Source organism: Chrysemys picta, chromosome 8 (assembly GCF_011386835.1).
Source record: "Chrysemys picta bellii isolate R12L10 chromosome 8, ASM1138683v2, whole genome shotgun sequence".
NCBI classification, from domain to species: domain Eukaryota; kingdom Metazoa; phylum Chordata; order Testudines; family Emydidae; genus Chrysemys; species Chrysemys picta.
In genome coordinates this window covers 87,860,631-87,883,034 of record NC_088798.1, presented here as the reverse complement: position 1 = coordinate 87,883,034, position 22,404 = coordinate 87,860,631, and the positions used below count along the sequence as shown (strand labels likewise).

At 44.6% G+C, this 22,404-nt stretch overlaps 1 protein-coding gene across 6 annotated transcripts in view; it reads left to right on the top strand.

Moving 5' to 3' along the window:
- TTC1 (tetratricopeptide repeat domain 1) overlaps positions 1–22,404 on the top strand; it is a 49,907-nt gene that overhangs the window by 10,617 nt on the left and 16,886 nt on the right. For 5 of the 6 annotated variants that reach the window (XM_005298006.5, XM_005298004.4, XM_005298005.5 and 2 more), the window contains exons 4-6: positions 1,533–1,645; positions 6,027–6,063; positions 13,803–13,951. In XM_005298006.5, coding sequence (XP_005298063.1) covers positions 1,533–1,645; positions 6,027–6,063; positions 13,803–13,951 — 299 coding nt within the window. Of the gene's footprint in view, positions 1–1,532; positions 1,646–6,026; positions 8,281–8,861; positions 9,487–13,802; positions 13,952–22,404 lie in introns of those variants that run through there. The other variant, XM_065554914.1, reaches the window with a different exon arrangement.

Genomic DNA, 22,404 nt, shown 5'->3' with positions numbered 1-22,404 from the left:
AATCATTTCTCGACTCTTTTTTTCCTGGGTTACCTGTGCAGATGCCATACCATGGCAAGCATGGAGCCCGCTCAGCTCACCGTCACCGTACATCTCCTGGGTGCTGGCAGACGTGGTAATGCATTGCTACACAGCAGAAGCTCATTGCCTTTTGGCAGTAGACGGTGCATTACGATTTGTAGCCATCGTCGGCGTCTCCTGGGTGCTCTTTTAGCCGACCTCGGTGAGGTTGGTCGGGGTGCCTGGGCAGACATGGGTGCTCCTGGCAGACCTCGGTGAGGTCTGTCGGGTGCCTGGACAAAAATGGGAGTGACTCCAGGTAAATTCTCTTTAAGTTTCATCTCCTAGAGAGTCAGTCCTGCCTGCAGTCGTTCTGCACCGTCTTCTGGCTAGCAGCCAGGAGACGACGATGTCTAGCGATCGTACTGCACCGTCTGCTGCCAGCCTAAGATGTATAAGAGAGATGGAGTGGATCAAAACAAGAAAGAGACCAGATTTGTTTAGTATTCATTGGCTCCCCCCCCCCTCCCTCGGTGAAATCAACGTCCGACAATCATTTTGGTGAGGTCTGTCAGGGGCACCTTGAAAAGTTTAATGGAGATTCAGTCCTGCCTGGAATAGTGGGGGGAGGGATAGTGGTTTGAGCATTGGCCTGCTATACCCAGGGTTTTGAGTTCAATCCTTAAGGGGGCCATTCTGTGTGACAGTTATGTGTGTTTCTCCTTGATGCAAACCCACCCCCATTGTTGATTTTAATTCCCTGTAAGCCATGTCGTCAGTCAACCCTCCCTCGGCACTGCTGTGGGTCCCTGTTATAGCCTCTGTCCTTCATGCCCTTGGAGATTTTTTTTCAAATTTTTGGGCATTTCGTCTTTTGGAACGGAGTTCTGATAGCACAGATTCGTCTCCCTATACAGTGATCAGATCCCGTACCTCCTGTTCGGTCCATGCTGGAGCTCTTTTGCGATTCTGGGACTCCATCATGGTCACCTCTGCTGATGAGATCTGCACTCACCTGCGGATTGCCACGCTGGCCAAACAGGAAATGAGATTCAGAAGTTCGTGGGCCTTTTCCTGTCTACCTGGCCAGTGCATCTGAGTTGAGAGCCCTGTCCAGAGCGGTCACAATGGAGCTCTCTGGGATAGCTCCCAGAGGCCAATACCGTCGAATTGCAATCACACTACCCCACACTACCCCAGATTCGACCCGGCAAGGTCGATTTCAGCGCTAATCCCCTCGTCGGGGGAGGAGTACAGAAATCGATTTTAAGAGCCCTTTAAGTCGAAAAAAACTGCTTAGTTGTGTGGACGGGTGCAGGGTTAAATCAATGCAACGCTGCTAAATTAGACTTAAACTCGTAGTGTAGACCAAGGCTGAGTCTTGCTTTTGTTATAAAACTGATGTTGCTTCAGATATTGAGGAATATGTTTTCCCAGAGAGTTTAAGCTATGTGGCTCTCACTAATTCTACTGGCAGATGCAATGAATGTTGTGTTGTGTTTTGTTTTGTTTTTTTTCTCTTCAATCTTCAGAATATGGGGAAGCAGAAGACTCCTATACGAAAGCTGTACAGGTTTGCCCAGCCTGCTACCAAAAAGACAGGTCTGTTTTCTTTTCAAACAGAGCTGCTGCAAGAATGAAACAGGTGAATGTACTTTCAGAGTATTGTGAATATACAAGAGTCAATGAATGAGCTTGAAGGAATTAAGCCATAGTTTCCAGGTTTTATTATTCACTGACTTGTTGTTGTTGTTCATCTCAGTTGAAATACTGGTGGAGATTTGGGGCACGTGGTGGGGGGAACTGATTTGAAAAATGCAGTTGATCCCACTGGTTGGAGTTGAGTCTTCTGTAGGCACATCTGTCCATGCTACAACTCTTAACTGAGTTCATAACTAGTTGTGGGCATGGCTGTCTCTAAACATGGCTAGTGTCTCCACACCACCTGGTTACTTCTTGTTTAGTAACTTTGGCAAGTCAGTGTTTTGGCCCTGGTAGAGGCCTAAATTGTCATATGATTGTCTTCCAGTAACCAGTTCAGTGCGTTATGACATGGGCAGGACTTCCTAACCATGCTTTTATCAACCAGTCTGGCTGATCCTCTTTTGTCTCTGCTGTCTGTGTGGTAGGACAGACTAGAGCACACTGCCTCATATGCTACTGCTTCTGCTTTTTGTGTATGTCGTCTCTCCCAGTGGTTCTCAACCATGGGTACATGCATACAGCCAGGGATACAGAGGTGTTCTGGGGGTAGATACATCAACTCATCTAGATATTTGCCTGGTTTTACAACTAGCTACATAAAAAGTACTAGAGAAGTCAGTACAAACTAAAATTTTTCATACAGACTCTGACTTGTTTATACTGCTACATTTCAGTGTATAGTACAGCAGTTCTCAACCCACAGGCCACATGCAGCCCAATCGCACAGCTGCGGCGGGTGAGGATCCGGGAGCTGCCCGGCCGGCTGGCCCTCCACCCAGGGCTCCACTCCTGGACCCACTCTGTGGAGGGGTCTCTGGGTGTGAGGCACTTGGGTTGGGAGTGGGTGGGGGGAGAGCATGCTGTGGTTCTCAACCTGCGGCCCAGGTAACACATTGCAAAGAGGTTGAGAACCACTGGTATAGTATATAGAATTAGAATATTTATATTGATTTATTTTATGATTCTATGCTAGCTAGCTTATTTGTAGCAATCTTTTTAGTAACTGTATGCTGTGACACTTGTATTTTTATGTCTGATTTTGTGAGCAAGTCGTTTTTTAAGTGAGGCTAAACATGGGGGTACCCAAGACAAATCAGACGCTTGAAGAGGGTACAGTAGTCTGGAAAGGTTGAGAGCCATTGCTCTATCCCCTGCTTAGTCACTATGGGATAGCTGTCCAGATATTACCAGAATGCACTGATACACTGTTAAGCAGCATGGTAGCTGTGGAGACACAAACATAGCTGTTGGGAGAAAATCTGTTGTGGGGAACCAAATGTATAATTTGTAACCAGTCAAGGGAACTGTGCCTCTATCCAGTTTTTTTTTTTTTTTTAAATCAGTTAAAAGTTGTGGTGTGGGTATGATGGTCTTCATCACAATAAATGTGCTACCAAAATTGCTGCAGAACTGTGGTTAAAAAGAGGGTAATGGAGATGAGTGAGGAGCCAGCCAGGACAACTCCTTAGTACCTTATCTGGCTCCCATTTAGGCCTGAGAATTATGCCATTGACCTCAGTGGGAACTGGAGCAGGACTTAACAGTGAGCATTCAGCAATACTTCCCTGCTTCACAGGAAAGTTGTGGGTCTAAATCGGGGGTAGGCAACCTATGGCACGCATGCCGAAGGCGACACGTGAGCTGATTTTCAGTGGCACTCATGCTGCCTGGGTGCTGGCCACCGGTCTGGGGGACTCTGCATTTTAATTTAATTTTAAATGAAGCTTCTTAAATATTTTTAAAACCTTATTTATTTTACATACAACAATAGTTTAGTTATATATTATAGACTTATAGAAAGAGACCTTCTAAAAACATTAAAATGTATTACTGGCACGTGAAACCCTAAATTAGAGTGAATAAATGAAGACTTGGCACACCACTTCTAAAAGGTTGCCGACCCTGGTCTAAATTAATTGTCTAAGGCACTTGAATACCATGTGTCATAGAAAAGCTTATACAGTTTTCAACACTGTTTTTATACAGGCCATGTGTATGTTGATAAGTAACCTCTGACAGCTTAAGAGGTGGAATCAAGAATTTAGGAGTAGAAAGCAATTTCTCCTTCTGTTGCTTTTAAATGTATTCTGAATAGATACACGTTTTTCTCCCTCCTTCCTCTCCACCCCCACACCAGCTATTTACAATACCCGAAGAAAACTTGCATGACCATCCAACATGCAGGGATAGAATTGGGGATAGAAAACATTGTGACAGTCTCTAATATTAGAGTACTCTGTCCTATAGCTGATATTAAGTGCCAGAAGGTCAGCTGAGCATTTTTGCTCAAGTAGAACCACCTAGACTTTTTATACTACCAGACTATTAGAGCAGAGAATAAAATGAGATTCTCTCTAGCAGCTGCTGCAATAGCCTCTCCAACATGAATGCTATCTGAGCATATTTATAAACAGCAAAATATCTTCACAATCCAGATGTTAAAAATCCATGTCACTGGAGAACTAATCCAGTAATTGCCAAAGTGTACAAGGGGAATAAATGAGTTGGAGATGAACAATTAGTATGATGTCTCCTTATTAGGGTTGCCAACTTTCTAATGGCAGAAAACCAAACTCCCACCCCTTCTGAGGCCCCATCCCTGCTCGCTCCACCTCCCCTCCTTCCGTCGCTCGCTCTTCCCCCACCCTCACTCACTTTCACTGGGCTGGGGCAGAGGGTTGGGATGTGGAAGGGGGTGAAGGCTCTAGGGTGGGGCTGGGGATGAGGGGTTTGGGATGCAGGAGGGGGCTCTGGGATGGGGTAGAGGGTTGGGGTGTGGGCTCCTGGCGGTGCTTACCGCAGTTCCAGGAAGCGGGTGCCAGGTCCCTGTAGCCTCTAGGCACATGGGTGGCCAGGGAGGCTCCGCACACTGCCCCCATGCCCACAGACGCCACCTGCACAGCTCCCATAAGTTGCGGTTCCCAGCCAATGGGCCTTGCGGAGCCAATACTTGTGCCATGGGACCGCGAGGACCTGGCAGCTACTTTCGGGAGCCATGCAGAGCTAGCACAGGCAGGGAGCCTGCCTTAGCCCTGGGCCTCCACTGTGCCGCTGACCGGACTCTTAACAGCCCAGTGCCACCAGGGTCCCTTTTCAACTGGGCATTCTGGTTGAAAACCAGATGTCTGGCAACCCTACTCCTAGCAGAATAATGGCTTTTGGTTAGGCTAACACCATGCCCTGGAGATCTAGAGTATCTTTGTTTTAAGGGGCTTCCACAATAACTTGTCAGTCTTTTTTAATTTATGCCTGCTACAGATATGTTTACTCAGCAGTACAATAGATATTTTAATCAGACATTTCTTGAAAGACCAGTTGGTGCCTTATGGAAAAAAACACTGTTTAGAAGCCATCCTGCATTGTATATCTCTTTCTCAGACTTTGTTCTCTGTTACTCCAGTTATTTTGGATGAAAATAAGATGTTTATTAAACTTTTTATCTGCCCTCATTCCAATACAGCCAGAAACCCTCTCATCTTCCATTGCAAGTTAAGGCAGAGCACATGTGCACTAAAATCTAGTCTCTTCCACTGCAAGGTGTCTCCTGCATTGCTCTTTGTTAAAGACAGCAATCTGCTGTCAAGTGGATCAGCACACATGGACAGGGACTGAGTTGGGAGTATGGGGGAAGTGTTGGCCTATGGCAGGGGTCGGCAACCTTTCAGAAGTGCTGTGCCGAGTCTTCATTTAGTCACTCTAATTTAATATTTCGTGTGCCAGTAATACATTTAAATGTTTTTAGATTATCTCTTTCTATAAGTCTATAATATATAACTAAACTATTGTTGTATGTAAAGTAAATAAGGTTTTTAAAATGTTTAAGAAGCTTAATTTAAAATTAAATTAAAATGCAGAGCCCCCCCGGACCGGTGGCCAGGACCCAGGCAGTGTGAGTGCCACTGAAAATCAGCTCACGTGCGGCCTTTGGCATGCATGCCATAGGTTGCCTACCCCTGGCCTATGGCTTCAGCACTAACCCCTCAAGCAACTGGACCAGATCCCAGTAGGTGGAGAGAAGTTCAGTAGACACTTCAGTGGAGTAGAGGCCTGCATGAGTGACTCAGCCTTTTGCACACTCCCTTGTGTGAGCTGCTGATTGCAAATTAGATGAGTATGTAGTCACATGACTCTGACCCCAGTTGCTGTCATGGAAAGCTGGCCTCTTTCTGGTTTAGACATCTCTAGCATATTGCTAATGTAATTTAAGGCTTTTAATGGGTCTCTACAAAAGTATTCATTCCCAACTGGCACTTATAAGTATGTATTCAGTTATATCACTAGAAATGGGGTAAACAAACTTAACATTATTGATTTGGTTTTAGGACAAGACAGAAGCTGCCCTAAGTGACTGCAGCAAAGGTACGATCCTTTTTCCTGATTCTGAACGTGCTGCTGCTGCGCAATGTCATTGGTGCATTAATCATGCCACTCAGTAGGGCTGCAATTTTTGGCAAGGCAATTATTTATTTATTTATTTATTTTTAAAATCACTCAGAGGGAGGTCATGGTGATAGGGGCAAGTATCTTGGATTAACTTTATAAAATGGCTGTCAGGCTTTTACTACCTGAAATGTCCTGTTTCTCCACTGCAAATAAGAATGGTGTTTGCAGTGTGATAGTAGCAAAATCTTATTACAGAAGCTGCCCTTTCTCCTGCAGCTACTCTTGTAAAGCCAACCCAGCTCTCCAAATCTTAAGAGTTTTAACCTTGAAGTGCAAGGAATTATGTGGTCCCTTGGAATGAAAGGCACCAAATCCCTTTGTCTAAGTCTTTTACGTTATTGCTGACCTCGTGCTCTGATTTCCATGCTGCCTAGTTTTATCTCTTGATGAAATCTGTTCAGCTGTGTACTGTTGCATCCACCAACTCATCCCCATGTAAATCCCCAGATGTCTGGTCTTGGATGTGTGTTATACTCTTTATAACAGCTGGGACAAAAGTCCAGCCTTACCAAATGGAGAACTAATTCAGTGGCTGAGTGCCATCGCTGCTTATACAGTAAGCATTTTTTTGTAAGTGTTACTAGTATTCTTGCCTTTTTGAAAGTAGCAACATTTAACTGACTTGTTCCACTTTGCTTTCTTCCTCTTCCTGTTTTTTTTTTTTTTTTTTTTTTTTAAATGCTTCTACTAATTTTGTACTGGCTGAAAGGAAATCAATCAGCTGTGCAGTGTTACAAGATTTAAACGTTATCATCATTTGACAGTCTCTAAGGGCTTGGCTCACAAGCTGCAGTGCAACACTTAGAGCATAGCAATGCAATTCACACCGACCTGCATCTTGCTGACTGCAGCATTGTCCTTGTCCCTCTAAAAAGAAGAAACAAGCTATGTTTGGCTAGAATATTTTGGGCTGCATTGCTTGCATTAAAAATTATTTTAGTTTTGGGGGATTGTTTGTTTTTAAAAGGTGCTTTTTCCTGTGTTGAAAACTGGGTGGAGAAATGTCTTGAGAGCTTGTTTATTAGCAGGTTACTGTTGTACAGAAGCTAAGCATTCTGTCCCAGCTGCACTGGTAATCATGGTTGTGTCTGTCAAGAGAATAGGGAGATGAAAAAGCATACATTGAATCAACATGCTTCTTTCAGAGTAGTAGCCGTGTAAGTCTGTATCAGCAAAAACGACGAGGAGTCCTTGTGGTACCTTAGGCCTGGTCTACACTACGGGTTTAGGTCGACTTTAGCGGCGTTAAACCGAATTAAGCCTGGACACGTCCACACAACGAAGCCCTTTCTTTCGACTTAAAGGGTCCTTTAAACCGGTTTCTTTACACCACCTCTGACGAGGGGATTAGCGATAAAACCGGTCTTTGCGGGTCGGAATTGGGGTAGTGTGGACGGAATTCGACGTTATTGGCCTCCGGGAGCTATCCCACAGTGCTTCATTGTGACCGCTCTGGACAGCACTCTCAACTCAGATGCACTGACCAGGTAGACAGGAAAAGACCCGCGAAGGTTTGAATTTCATTTCCTGTTTGCCCAGCGTGGAGAGCACAGGTGACCCCGCAGAGCTCATCAGCACAGGTAACCGTGATGGAGTCCTCCCAGGATCGCAAAAGAGCTCCAGCATGGACCGAACGGGAGGTACGAGATCTGCTCGCCATATGGGGAGATGAAGCAGTGATAGCTGAACTCCGTAGCAGTAAAAGAAATGGAAAAGTATTAGAAAAGATCTCCAAGGCCATGAAGGACCGAGGCCATAACAGGGACACACAGCAGTGCCGCGTGAAAATTAAGGAGCTACGGCAAGCTTACCACAAAGCCAGAGAAGCAAACGGAAGGTCCGGGGCAGAGCCGCAAACTTGCCGCTACTACGCGGAGCTGCATGCGATCCTAGGGGGTGCAGCCACCACTACCCCAACCGTGTGCTATGACTCTCTCACTGGAGAAACACACAGGGAAGACGGTTCGGGGAACGAGGAGGATGATGACGATGGAGGTACTGTAGGTAGCTCACAGCAGCAAGGAAGCGGAGAAACCGGTTTCCCCAACAGCCAGGATATGTTTGTGACCCTGGACCTGGAACCAGTAACCCCCGAACTCACCCAAGACCCTCAGGGCACACAGGAGACCTCTGGTGAGTGTAACTTTGTAACTATTTGTAAACATTACAAAAAAAAAGCAAGCGTGTTTAATGATTACTTTGCCCTGGCATCTACTGGAAAAGTCTGTTAACGTGTATGGGGATGGAGCGGAAATCCTCCAGGGACATCTCCAGAAAGCTCTCCTGGTTGAAATGGGGTGATTTTATTAAGGGGACATTCAGAGGCGCCCGTTCCTGCTCTTCTGACCAGAAATGTTCCCCGCTGTTAACCACGCGGTGGGGGGAGGGGTGAAGTGATCATCCCAGAGAATCGTGTGTGTGTGTGTGGGGGGGGGGGTTTACTTGTGTTTGTGCCGCATGTTAACCGGGAAACCGCAGCCACTCCTTTTACATTGAAACCCCATTTTAAATGGACAACCCAATTCATCCTTGATATGGGAAATGCGCTGCTGTTTGCAACCTTTCCCGCATGTTAAGAAGGTTAAAAAAGCCAAAACACTGTGGCCTACGATGGCTGCCTGCAAGCCGAAATATGCGACCTTGTAATGAAAGAGTGTACCCATTGTTCTCTAAAATGTGTCTTTTTTAACCACCTCTCCCTTCTCCTCCGCCAGCTGCAAATGTTTCTCCTTCGCAGAGGCTCGTGAACATTAGAAAGAGAAAACGTAGGACGAGGGACGAGATGTTCACGGAGCTGCAGATGTCCGCCCAGGCTGATAGAGCACAGCAGAATGCGTGGAGGCAGTCAATGACGGAGATGAGAAAAGCCCAATATGAACGAGAGGAGAGGTGGCGGGCTGAATCGCGGGAAGAACAGAGCAAGTGGCGGGCTGAAGACGATAGGTGGCGTCAGCTTGCAGACAGACGGCAAGAGGCAATGCTCCGTCTGCTGGAGCATCAAACTGATATGCTCGAGCGTATGGTTGAGTTGCAGGAAAGGCAGCAGGAGCAGAGACCGCCGCTACAGCCCCTGTGTAACCAACAGCCCTCCTCCCCAAGTTCCATAGCCTCCTCACCCAGACGCCCAAGAACACGGTGGGGGGGCCTCCGTCCACCCAGTCACTCCACCCCAGATGATCGCCCAAGCATCAGAAGGCTGGCCTTCAATAAGAGTTAAAGTTTTAAAATGCAGTGTGTCCTTTTCCATCCCTCCTCCCCCACCCATCCCAGGCTACCTTGGCAATTATCCCCCTACCTCTGTAAGGAACTAATAAAGAATGCATGAATGTTAAAAAAAAATGACTTTATTGCCTCTGCAAGCGGGAGGGGAGGGTGGGGTGGGGTGGTTGGTTTACAGGGAAGTAGAGTGAACCGGGTCGGTGGGGGGGGTTTGGAGGGTTCATCAAGGAGAAACAAACAGAAGTTTCACACAGTAGCCTGGCCAGTCACAAAACTCGTTTTCAAAGCTTCTCTGATGCGCACCGCGCCCTGCTGTGCTCCTCTAACCGCCCTGGTGTCTGGCTGCGCGTAATCAGCGGCCAGGCGAGTTGCCTCAACCTCCCACCCCGCCATAAAGGTCTCCCCCTTACTCTCACAGATATTGTGGAGCGCACAGCAAGTAGCAATAACAATGGGGATATTCTTTTCGCTGAGGTCTGAGCGAGTCAGTAAGCTGCGCCAGCGCGCTTTTAAACGTCCAAATGCACATTCCACCACCATTCGGCACTTGCTCAGCCTGTAGTTGAACAGGTCCTGACTCCTGTCCAGGCTGCCTGTGTACGGCTTCATGAGCCATGGCATTAAGGGGTAGGCTGGGTCCCCAAGGATCACGATAGGCATTTCAACATCCCCAATGGTCACTTTCTGGTCCGGGAAGAAAGTCCCTTCCTCCAGCTTTCGAAACAGAGCAGAGTTCCTGAAGACGCGAGCATCATGTACCTTTCCCGGCCATCCCACGTTGATGTTGGTGAAACGTCCCTTGTGATCCACCAGGGCTTGCAGCAGCATTGAAAAGTACCCCTTGCGGTTTATGTAGTCGGTGGCTTGGTGCTCCGGTGACAAGATAGGGATATGGGTTCCGTCTATGGCCCCGCCACAGTTTGGGAATCCCATTTCAGCAAAACCATCCACTATTGACTGCACGTTGCCCAGAGTCACTACCCTTGCTATCACCAGGTCTTTCATTGCCCTGGCAAATTGGATCACAGCAGCCCCCACTGTAGATTTGCCCACTCCAAATTGATTCCCGACTGACCGGTAGCTGTCTGGCGTTGCAAGCTTCCACAGGGCTATCGCCACTCGCTTCTCAACTGTGAGGGCTGCTCTCATCTTGGTATCCTGGCGTTTCAGGGCAGGGGACAGCAAGTCACAAAGTTCCATGAAAGTGCCCTTACGCATGCGAAAGTTTCGCAGCCACTGGGAATCGTCCCATACCTGCAGCACGATGCGGTCCCACCAGTCTGTGCTTGTTTCCCGGGCCCAGAATCGGCGTTCCACGGCATCAACCTGCCCCAGTGACACCATGATTTCCACATTGCTGGTGCCTGTGCCTTGTGAGAGGTCTATGTCCATGTCAATTTCCTCATCACTCTCGTCGCCGCGCTGCAATCGCCTCCTCGCCTGGTCCGGGTTTCGCCTTGGCATGTCCTGGCTCTGCATATACTCCAGGACAATGCGCGTGGTGTTCATAGTGCTCATAATTGCCGCGGTGATCTGAGCGGGCTCCATGATCCCAGTGCTAGCTATGGCGCCTGGTCAGAAAAAAGGCGCGAAAGTAGTATCTGATGGACCAGGAGAAGGAGGGAGGGCGGGAGGGAGGGAGGGCCGAGTGACGACATGGCGTACAGGTACAGGAACAGGGAGAAACACAAACAACTGTCACACAGAATGGTCCCCCCAAAGATTAAAATGAAAACCCTGGGCTTAGCAGGCCATTGATTTCACGGAGGAAGGGGAAGCATATGAATACAGAACAAATCTATTTTTTACATCTTAAGGTGGCAGCCGACGGTGCAGCATGAGTGACAGCCATACCAGTACGACGATGACGGATACCAATCATAAAATACCATCATCTGCCAAAAGGCAAGGGGCTGCTGCTGTGTAGCAATGCAGCCCCACATCTGCCAGCCCCACGTCCGCCAGCACCCAGCATCGCCCTCGGCCTCTTCTGGGTGCTTAGCAGACAATACTGGGCAATTGGCAGAAAATAGTATATTACGACTGGTAGCCATCATCATCGAAACAGTAGCATGTCTGCCCAGGTGGCCATGATTGACAGCCACACCAATACGATGACGACGGATACCAGTCATAATATACCATCGCCTGGCAAGGGGCTGGTGCAATGCAGCCCTACGGCTGCCAGCCCCATGGCTATCACTCATGCTACACCGTCTACCGCCAAAAGGCAGTTAGCAGCTGCTGCTGTGTAGCAATGCAGTCCCACGTCTGCCAGCACCCAGAGGACATATGGTGACGGTGAGCTCAGCTGAGCTGAGCGGGCTCCATGCTTGCCGTGATATGTTGTCTGCACAGGTAACCCAGGTAAAAAGGCGCGAATCTATTGTCTGCGTTGCTGTGACGAGGGGGGAGGGGCCTGACGACATGTACCCAGAACCGCCCGCGACACTGTTTTGCATCATCCGGGCATTGGAATCTCAACCCAGAATTCAAAGAAAAGGCGCGAACCGCTTCTCGGCTCTCTGAGCTGTGGCGCAAACGTAGTATCTGACGGACTAGGGGAAGGAGGGAGGGGGGCCGAGTGACGACATGGCGTACAGGCACAGGGAATTAAAATCAAGAACGGTGGCTGTGCATCAGGGAGAAACACAAACAACTGTCACACAGAATGTTCCCCCCAAAGATTAAACTGAAAACCCTGGGCTTAGCAGGCCGTTGATTTGACGGAGGGAGGGGGAAGCAAATGAATACAGAGCAAATCTATTTTTTACATCTTAAGACGACGGTGCAGCGTGACTGATAGCCCTCGGCATCTTTCTGGGTGCTTGGCAGCAAATACGGGGCGGCGTATGACGATGGTCTTCAGGCCTATTGCACAATCGGCTGCTCGGGGAAGACTCTGCTAATGTGCGATGACCCGACTTGTAATAGGACGGCTAATAGTCGTAATACACCATTTACTGCCAAAAGGCAAGCCCCACGGCTGCCAGCACCCAGATCGCCGATGAAGGCTACCAGTCTACTGCACCGTCTACCGCCAAAAGGCAGTTAGCAGCTGCTGCTGTGCAGCAATGCAGTCCCACGTCTGCCGACACCCAGAGGACATATGGTGACGGTGAGCTCAGCTGAGCGGGCTCCATGTTGTCTGCACAGGTAACTCAGGTAACCCAGGTAAAGAGGCGCGAATCTATTGTCTGCCGTTGCTGTGACGGGGGAGGGAGGGGCCTGACGACATGTACCCAGAACCGCCCGCGACACTGTTTTGCATCATCCGGGCATTGGGATCTCAACCCAGAATTCAAAGGGGCGGCGGAGACTGCGGGAACTGTGGGATAGCTGTGGGATAGCTACCCATAGTGCAATGCTCTGGAAGTCGACGCTAGCCTTGTACTGTGGACGCGGTCCGCCGACTAGAGCACCTAGAGCATTTTATTGTGTGGACACACACAATCGGCTGTATACAACCGATTTCAATAAAACCGGCTTCTATAAATTCGAACTAATTTCGTAGTGTAGACGTACCCTTAGAGACTAACAAATTTATTTGGGCATAAGCTTTCATGGGCTAGAACCCACTTCATCAGATGTTCTAGCCCACGAAAGCTTATGCCCAATTAAATTTGTTAGTCTCTAAGGTGCCACAAGTGCTTCTTTCATAATTTCTAGAAACAGTCTAAGCATTCATTTATAGGTACTGAACCAGATTTAATCTGTTATCAGTGTAGATTCAGAAGCACTTCAGTGGAGTTACTTTTGACTTACACCATTAGATGAACATAAATTCAACCTCTGCATCTGTCTAAAAGTGATATCCTTTTATCTTCTAGATCCTGTATTTGTACTATATTGGCTTTATGGTACTCTGCAAATTATATCTGAAGTGTCCAGAATAATTACTATGTGTAATATAAATAATACCCCAAATCCTGGTCCCTTCCTTTGACTTCTTCTGCTATGTATCCCACATGTGCAGTGAGAAAAGTTCCAGGATACATGGAGCACAGCAGTGAGGCAAAGCACCATGGGATACCTGTCCAGAATTCTGCACACTTACTTTGCATAAAGTCCATGTGGCCATGTAGACACATTAATCTGTACTGAAACTGAAAACAGTTGGCCATATGTATGCAGTTATTGCATGCTATCCAATACCAGTTAGTATGCAAAAACTCTGAATTAAACCTCCCCTGTAGACACGGCCGTGGAGATGCAAAGAATCCTCTTTGAGTCTTTCTCTTGCAAATGCAGAATATAGTCCCATCCTCCTCCCCCAACCCCCATTAAGATATATCTTCTATTAAACTGGTACTATGCTTGATTTTAATAAATAAAAAACTAAATTAACTTCAAGATATATGTATTCACTTAACCATTAATGTGAAGGGGTGTAGAAACATTCCATTAAAACATACCACTCTGTTTTAATTTTCCAGCAATCGAACTAGATCCTAACTATATCAGGGCTCTGCTGAGGAGAGCAGAACTATATGAAAAAACAGAAAAACTAGATGAAGCCCTGGAGGATTATAAAACAGTCCTAGAAAAAGATCCATCAGTACATCACGCGAGAGAAGCTTGCATGGTAAGCATTTACACCATACTTAGGACTGACCATAAAATTTACATATGCAATGCATTGATACTACTTATGCAAGCTGCTTCACTCATTGAGCTCAACTTAAGTCTCACTAGTGATGCAAGCAGGCTTAAATCTCAGATGATGTTATATTCACGATAGCCAGATGTATATCCCTGTTCACTCAGGATCTCAACTGTTCAGTTGACTAATGTTGGTATTAATAGTAAAGTTACAACTAAATTTTGTCTTTGGCTCTGAAAATTGATTGGGTTTCTCTCCTCGTGCCTTCTCACACCCTCCCTTCCCCTCTCCCATGACAGTATGCTTTACTTGTTGTTAAACAGCCACCCCACCCAGTTTATCACTCATACACTATAGTCCTTTGTTATCTTTGTTCTGTTTGATGTTTAATTTTTATTCTTTCCCTAAAACGAGCAATAATTTATAATGTTCCCGTGAGGAACCATGGCAGGATAACATTGAGGCTTATGTTAATTGTCAGAAATGAAGCTGAAAGTGAATGTTCATAGGTGCTTCTACAATCAGATTCTCTTCAGCGTATGCTCTGTACAATATAATATTCAGATAAATAGCTAAAAAATCTTGATTCAAATTCTGACTTGTTGTTACACCTATATATGTGCCAAGCAAGTGTTCAGGGGCGGGGCATGTGTAGTATGCACCATGCACTTGAGCCCCTGGCCCTGGAACGGAAATCACATCCCACACCACCTCCACACTCTTGCAGAAGTAATGTGCAAAGGCATTTGGGATGGAAGGAATTGGTAGATCAGAAAAAAAGATGCACAGTAACACTGCTTTTGCTAGTTCTTCAGTGGGCTGGAATTTATGAAAAGCACTATACTGTAAGACATAAGTATTATACTGCAATCATTCTTCTGAATAGTGACTCTGGCCAAACGTCTCTACAACACACTTTTCTTTTTTCTGAAGGAGATGGACATAAATAACTGAAATTCAAAATAATAATTTCACTTTTGTCCTGATCATGTAATTTTTGAGGACACCAGAAAATAGGCTTGTAGCTAAACTGATAACTCTGAGGCAGACCTAAAAGATTGTTCAAAATCTTGAGTGGTTTGTTTCTGAAAACTTTTGAGTTCTTTTTGCTAATAGCAGTTTAAGCTTGCTATTTACATCCAAGAGCATGTCCTCTCGTTTTAATGGAATGTAATCTTGTGGTCATAAACAGAAGCACCTCCTGATCTAGCTGCTTTCTTCATTAGTGAGCAAAATGAGGTGTGCAGTTCAGTACTAAATCCCATGTCCTCTTCAATTAATATTACAAATAGCTGTGGGATTGAAGGTACCTTGAAAGAATCTTTTGTCATATCCACTGGTGTAAATAAGTACTCGGAATGTTTTCTTTGGTTTTTGGACAGTATGGATTGGAAGAATAAAGGTAAACCCTTAAAACTCCCTGGAACCCAAATCTGACCTGTATACAGTCCCTAGTCGATGGGGATTTAGTCACTGCCATGGACTGTTGATTCCAAGTTTTAAGCAGCTATTTGTGTGAAATGCCAGCGGAAGTGCTTTTCTGATGGTATTTGGCACTTTAATTCTTAGTGTGAAAAGTGGTGGTGGATTTGATAGATTAGAAACAGTCTGTACAATGTCCGGGGAGGCAGGAAGGGATAGTACTCTGACTGCTCCTCTCCGAGGCTGCTTGTATTTTCCACTGTGTGACATTCCTCAGAGCAGTCCAGACCAGTGAGGGGCTGTGTCACCCCTGCCGTGCAACTTTGGGTGCCTTGCAATGCTTTGCTATTGTAGCTTCCAGCTTGGGTTGTTCACAAACAGCCTGCCAGCATGCAGGTCACACCCAGCATGTCTGTGTACAGCTCCAGTCCTGGTCCAGCAGTTCTGACTGCAGCAGCCTGTCAGCACAGCCTGCTGCTTCCACCAGCCTTGGTTATTGCTTGCAGGGTGACTCCAATATGCTCCTAGTCCTGGGTATTTTCCACAAAAATGTGTGTTTTTTGCACTGTCCCGCCCTCTCCTTGGCCGTCCAGATATTAGGTCTGTTGCCCTTGTAAAGGGATCAAGCTACAATAGTTTGCCACTTTAAATGGAGTTACCCACACACTTCACAACACTGGATTAGTTTTGATTAAAGAATAAAACAAATTTATTTAACTACAAGGAGAGGTTTTAAGCGAGTACAAGTAATGAGGCATTCAAGTTACAAGAGAAATGCAGATAAAATGCTTGCTAAACTTAACAAACTAGACTTGGTTCAAAGTGAAGTTCTTACCTCAGGTTTCCAGTAGAATTGCTGGCCAAGTTTCAGGTGAGGATCTGCTCCCAAGGTCCAATGGCCTGTGTTCTTTTGTCCTCTGAGGTGAAAGAGACGGAGAGAGAACTTGGGGTGCTTTTACCCCCTCACTTTTCTAGTCCAGTCCCACTTTGAGATGCATTTTCCTGAAGGTTACCACTCAAAGTTTATTAAAACAGTAAAGAAGACAACATGATGACTGGTGGTGAACAAAGTTCCATGATGTTTCTTTTTACCTGTTTGCTGGAATGCGGGTTTTCTTTATCTCCTGCCTTCCCCCCTTTTTACAACTTGTATGTAAACTGAGGTAAACACACATTCCTTTTGAGACCTGCGTAAGCAGTTCTGCCTAACTGGGGCTATGTGGGTTTGAACATGTGCCACCAGCATCATTCAGGGAGAATTCATAACTTTACATATAATTTATACATTCCACCATTATATTATTAACCATTATTATTGTAAGGTATCAAATAATACCTTACAAGGCATATTTGGTACAAAGATTATTATAATAGTGTGTAGGTGTGACTACAGGGGTGCATTCCATCGCACACTGGCTCTTCAAGTGGAAGATAGTTCATGCTTCTGTCAAGGCCATGTGAAGGGACAGTAGAGCCCTTAAGGGAGCATGCTGCCAGGGGAAGGTAGCTCCCAAAAACTGCTCAGAGATGATTGCCCTCTACAAAATTGGAGCTGTTTGTTTTTGAATTCTGGGTTTTGGAGGCCCTTCGCTCATACCCCCAAGCAGCTGTCCATTTCTAAGAGGAGCATTGGGTGGTATTTTTAAAAGTGCCTCTTCATCGTTGCATAATTTTTTTCATTACAGCATGTTCTCTAGCCCTTGGGATTGTGGTTTATGGGTTTGTTTTTGTGTAAGTGGGAATGCTGATTCATTTATATTGTTTCTGAGTTCCAGTATTAGTTTTGATGATCTGCTTATAAAATGATATGCACGTTCCTGTGACTATTATGAACAGCATGGGTGTATGGGTTGAAACTACTTTTGATTACTAGTTTAAGGAGAATGGACAAAATGTTCACAATGCCTAAAATTGCGCATCTAAAGTTATATTTAGGCACCTAAATTTAAGTAACCGTATTTTAAGTTGAGATGATCACCTATAGCTTCAATCAACTGCAGTGGGAGCTAGCTGCAAGTGCTCCACCCCACTAAAAATCCAACTACTTCAGTACTTGAAATAAAACTGCAGTTAATATGGATGTAAAACAAAGAGCGCTCAGTCTGTAGTTTGGCCTGAGGTATTTTCCTTGGGCATTATCCATTTTCTCTTTAATATGCTTTTTTTCCTATATAATAATTTTTTTATGTTTGTTGTTTGAAGTTCTCAAACATTCCTTGTTTTCCTCTTGCTGGCTGTACTTGATTCTATTTTATATGCATTGTTTACTGAAGTTACCTTTTGATATGTTGTGGAGAATGTGGGAAATTTCTGTATTTTTATTAAAAAGTATGTGACTCAGTTTCCCCATACATATTGCTTGTTGTGAAGGGTAGAAGTGATTGGGTGTGTCACATAGACATGTCGGGATTGGTATGAATGGACTATCAAGAACAGCTTCATTCACATGCTGGCAATCTTGGAGATACAGTGGAAGACCAACAACTGGACCATTAACTTTAATGATTGCCAGCCAAGTGGACTGTCTGACAACAACCACCTCCTACCTGCAACACAGAGCAGGGGAGGGGAAGGAGAGTTCATGTGAAAATAGCATGACTGGAATCTATGACACAAGACTGAGGTGTTACGAGACATGGAAGAGAATAATGTTCCAGCATGGTAGAACATAGGTTTTCAGTCCGGGATTGGTCCGGGAAGGCTAGAGACATTTTGCAGCAAGCATATAATTTGCTTTGCAGGCCTGGACAAAGCGGCACCGACCTAACTAAACAAGGGAAAGCTGGCAAGTTATGTGAGACGCACGTTCTGGCTTTGATTTGCCCTTTGAACCTAATAGCCCTAACTATTGTATTCCAGTTGACTAATAATGATTTGCTTTGAAAACGTTGTCCTGTGTCACAGCAAATATCTGCAGGTTGTATACCTCTCAAGAGGATAAATCTCCAGTAGGGGTCCAAGCTCAAGCTTATTGGGATCTACTGAAGAAGCCAGTGTGGGGGGAGAAAAGAGTGCTGAAGCTGGGGCCCCAGTCTTAAAGAAGTGAAGTGGTAGGGCTCCCTAAGTAGCAAAGTGGAGGCACTGAGTTAGGTCAGTTAGGTCAAGACTTAAGAACTTAATTTTAGGGTCAGATGTGTAAACTTTTTAAAATTTATTTAAAAAAATGCACTTAACATTAACATGGGGCTCAGTCACACCTTCCGAGGGAAAAAGAAGAATGTGAGCTGAATCTTTTTTTGAAGCTTTCAGTAATGACTGGCTTGAACTACCTGCACCTACCCCAAATTTTGAACATGTAGGTCTAGCATTGAATTCAAAATACTAACTCCCTGTTATGGAGAAGATCACTTCATGTGAATTGGTGTAGCTCTATTGAAGCCCCTTTGTGTCCATCTTTAGTTCTAAAACTGTATCTGAGAGGCAGTTTGATCTAGTGGATAGGACACTGGACTGGGAATGAGGAGACCTGAATTCTAATGCCAGCTCTGTCATTGACTTGCCGCATGACCTTTCTGTGCCTGTTCCCTCTCCTACCCTTTTTGTATCAATTGCAGGCTCCTTGGGGCAGGGACTGTTTTTGTACGCATGTCTTCGTGTATTTGTCCAGCACTATTAATAACTTTAGGCTCCAAATTTGAACATTTTGATCATATAATTGAATGGTCTTACATTTTAAAACCTGCTGCTGGTTTTAAAAACTGCTTAAACTTAGACTTCTGTATAGTTCAATTTGATGTAAAAACACTTTGGGCATCAATTTAAGTAATTTTAATGTTCTAATTTGGCCCTGTATAACTTAAAATAAATTTCATTTTCTGTTAAAAACGCATTATGCTGCTATAGGAGTAGCACTGGAAACAACCAGAGAGAACCTTGGCCTGAAACCATACCTGAAACTACTTTTTTCAGGACTGTATTATTAAGTAGGACTTTCTTCTGCCACTGATATGTGTATATATAAGTCCCATTAATGCTAATGTAAGTTGCATATGTCTAGATGAGGGCAGAATACCTTCCTAAGCACACAGCTCTTGGCAACAGCCTAGTGAATTGACAAGCTTGTCACACATCATTATTTTCATATGTAACAGATGTGCTGGGGCTATTATGTTCTAGAAATACATGTGTAAATATGTTAATATTATCCTTGTTTATCATTTCCTCTTTGCTGAAGCCATAACTTCTTAATCTAATAATTCAGTTAAAAATTCTGGTGACCTTCATCGAGAAAGCAGTGGTTCTCTTACTTTCTGTAGCTTCTAGCATATCCTATATTTTAGCACCATATTCCCTAAACTACATGTGTGTTCTTATAATACATAGACTCTCTTCTTTTCAACCATTTTTCATCCTTGCTCTTATTGTACTTGTTCTCTTTTTAGCAGGGTCTTTCCTAGTTTTTGTGCAGCCCTTCACTCTTCTTGCAATGTAGGGATATTGGGGTATTTTATTTCTCTAAAGTGTCTGCATTTCACTGATTTAATGTCTGGTACATACTGCAGTTCTGGTTTCCTGGTAAGACAGCTTATTATAAAACATAATCTGTGCAAAAACTTAATGTGCGATAGCAAAGTTTCTCAAACTCTGATATAGTGCACCACATCTCTGTAGAACGTTTCATGGACGCTTCTTCCATTCAAGACTCTGTAGACCACTTCCCCTTCAAAATTGTGTAACCTCTCTGTGTGATGCCTACTGCAGTTGGTTATATGGGAAAGTAATATTAAGAAAGCATATAAGGTGTATCTAAATGCATCTTAATGACAGAATCATAGAAATGTAGGGGGTGGAAGAGACCTCAAGAAGTCATCAAGTCCAGCCCCCTGTGATGAGGCAGGACCAAGTAAACCGAAACCATCCCTGACAGGTGTTTGTCCAACCTCTCCTTAAAAACTTCCAATGATGGTGATTTCACACAATCTCTTGGCAGCTGCGTCCAGAGCTTAACTACCCTTATAGATAAATATTAGGAAAAACTTTCTAATATAAATCTTTCTTGCTGCAGATTAAGCCCATTGCTACTTGTCCAACGTTCAGTGGACATGGAGAACTGATCACAGTCCTGTTCATAACAGACCTTAACCTGTTTGAGACTATTATTAGGTCCCAGACTCAGTCTTCTTTTCTTGATACTAAACATGCCCAGCTTCATTAACTTTTCCTTGTAGGTTAGCTTTCCTAAACCTTTTATTGCTCTTCTCGGGACTGTCTCCAATTTGTCCGCATCTTTCCTAAAGTAAGTCACCCAGAATTGGATACACTACTCTAGCTGAGGCCTGACCAGTGCCAAGTAGAGCTGGACAATTACCTCCTGTGTTTTACAGGACCCACTCCTGTTAAATACACTCCAGAATCATATAGCCTTTTACAACTGCTTCACATTGCTGACTCATATTCAATTTGTAATCCTCTATAACCCCCAGATCCTCTTCAGCAGTATTACTAACTACAAAATGGGGAATAACTGGCTAGGTGTGTATTTGGTTTTTCATTTGTCTGTAGTTTATTTCAGACCAGTTCTCCACCTTGTCAAGGTCGTTCTGAATTCTAATCCATTTCTTCACAGTGCCTGCAACCCCTCCCATCTTGGTTTTCATCTGCAAACTTTATAAGCACTCTCTCCACTCCATTATCCAAGTCATTAATGACCTGGACCCAGGACTGATCATTATGGGATACCAGTAGATACACCCACACAGTTTGGCAGCAAACCATTGATGAACTACTCTGAGTAGTGAACCCACATTGATAATAATTTTATCTAGGCTGCATTTCCCTAGTTTGCTTATGTGTGTGTCATGTGGGACTGTCAAAATCCCTCCTAATGAATCAAGATGCAGTTTCTCAGCTGAAAACAGAGAAGAGCCATATAACTAGCCAGGTGTCAATAGACCACCACAAGTGTTCCACAGACCAGGGTTGGTGAACCATTGGCCATCATTAATGCTAAATTTAACAGTATGTTACCAAAAAAAAGAAAGAAGGCTTTTTGGCTGGTTGAAAATTCTCTTATTTAAATGGTCATAGGCCTTGCCTACACTAGAAAGGGTTTGCTGGTTTAGCAACTAGCGGAGATGCAATTTTATACTAGCTAAAGAATTCTTTTGCCGGTATTGCTTAAACCAGTTCCCTGAATAAAATAAGCTATACTGCCACAAGGACCGCCTCTTGTTGGTATAACTGCATCTACAGTGGGGCTTTTGCTGAAATAACTATGTCAGGTAGGGGGGTGACTTGAAAAAAAAAATAAAACTCCTAACCACCATAACTATGCCCGTAACACTTTTAAGTGTAAACTAGGCCATAGAAATTGGTTCTCATTACTAATGTATTGCCTGCAAAACCAATCTAATGTAAGTTTCAGAATCACAAAAGACCCTTTCCAGTGAAAATGTACCTAATGCCCATAGAACCTGACTGCATGAGACACTCAACACCTGGACACATGAGACACTCACAACCTTGTACTGGTCAGAGATGGGCACAGTGGTCTCTTTGATGTGTAGCTTTCAAAAGTGCTTTAAATGTTGGATAATTATCCTTATTTTTGTAGTTAGGAATTAAAGAGAAATTAAGTGATGCCTACATACCCTGTTCTGTCACCTATCTTACTTTAGTCCAATTTGCAGTACTGCAAGATACTGAGGGCTTGTCTACACACCACTGCAGTGGCACACTTTAATGTTAACATTGGGTCTTTCACTAACACTGCTACTCACTTTAGCAGAAATAACTAGTTCAGTGGGGATCAGTATCATTGAGGGGAGGGAAGGGAGTTTAGGTTTTTGCATTCCTCTGTGGGAGCCACCCCCTGGAGGATATCTGTTGAAAAGCCTTTCTGGCTAGTTTTTGGTTCATTATCCTGCACAACTGTCTGATCTAGCTGTAAATGAGCAATGGGGCTTCTAGAAAATGAGTCTATTCCATACCCTAAAAGACTTCTCTCTGCTGCAGTTTTTCTGATTTTTTTTTTTTTTTAGCCTATTTTTTTCTCATTAGTATTGAAGCTCTGG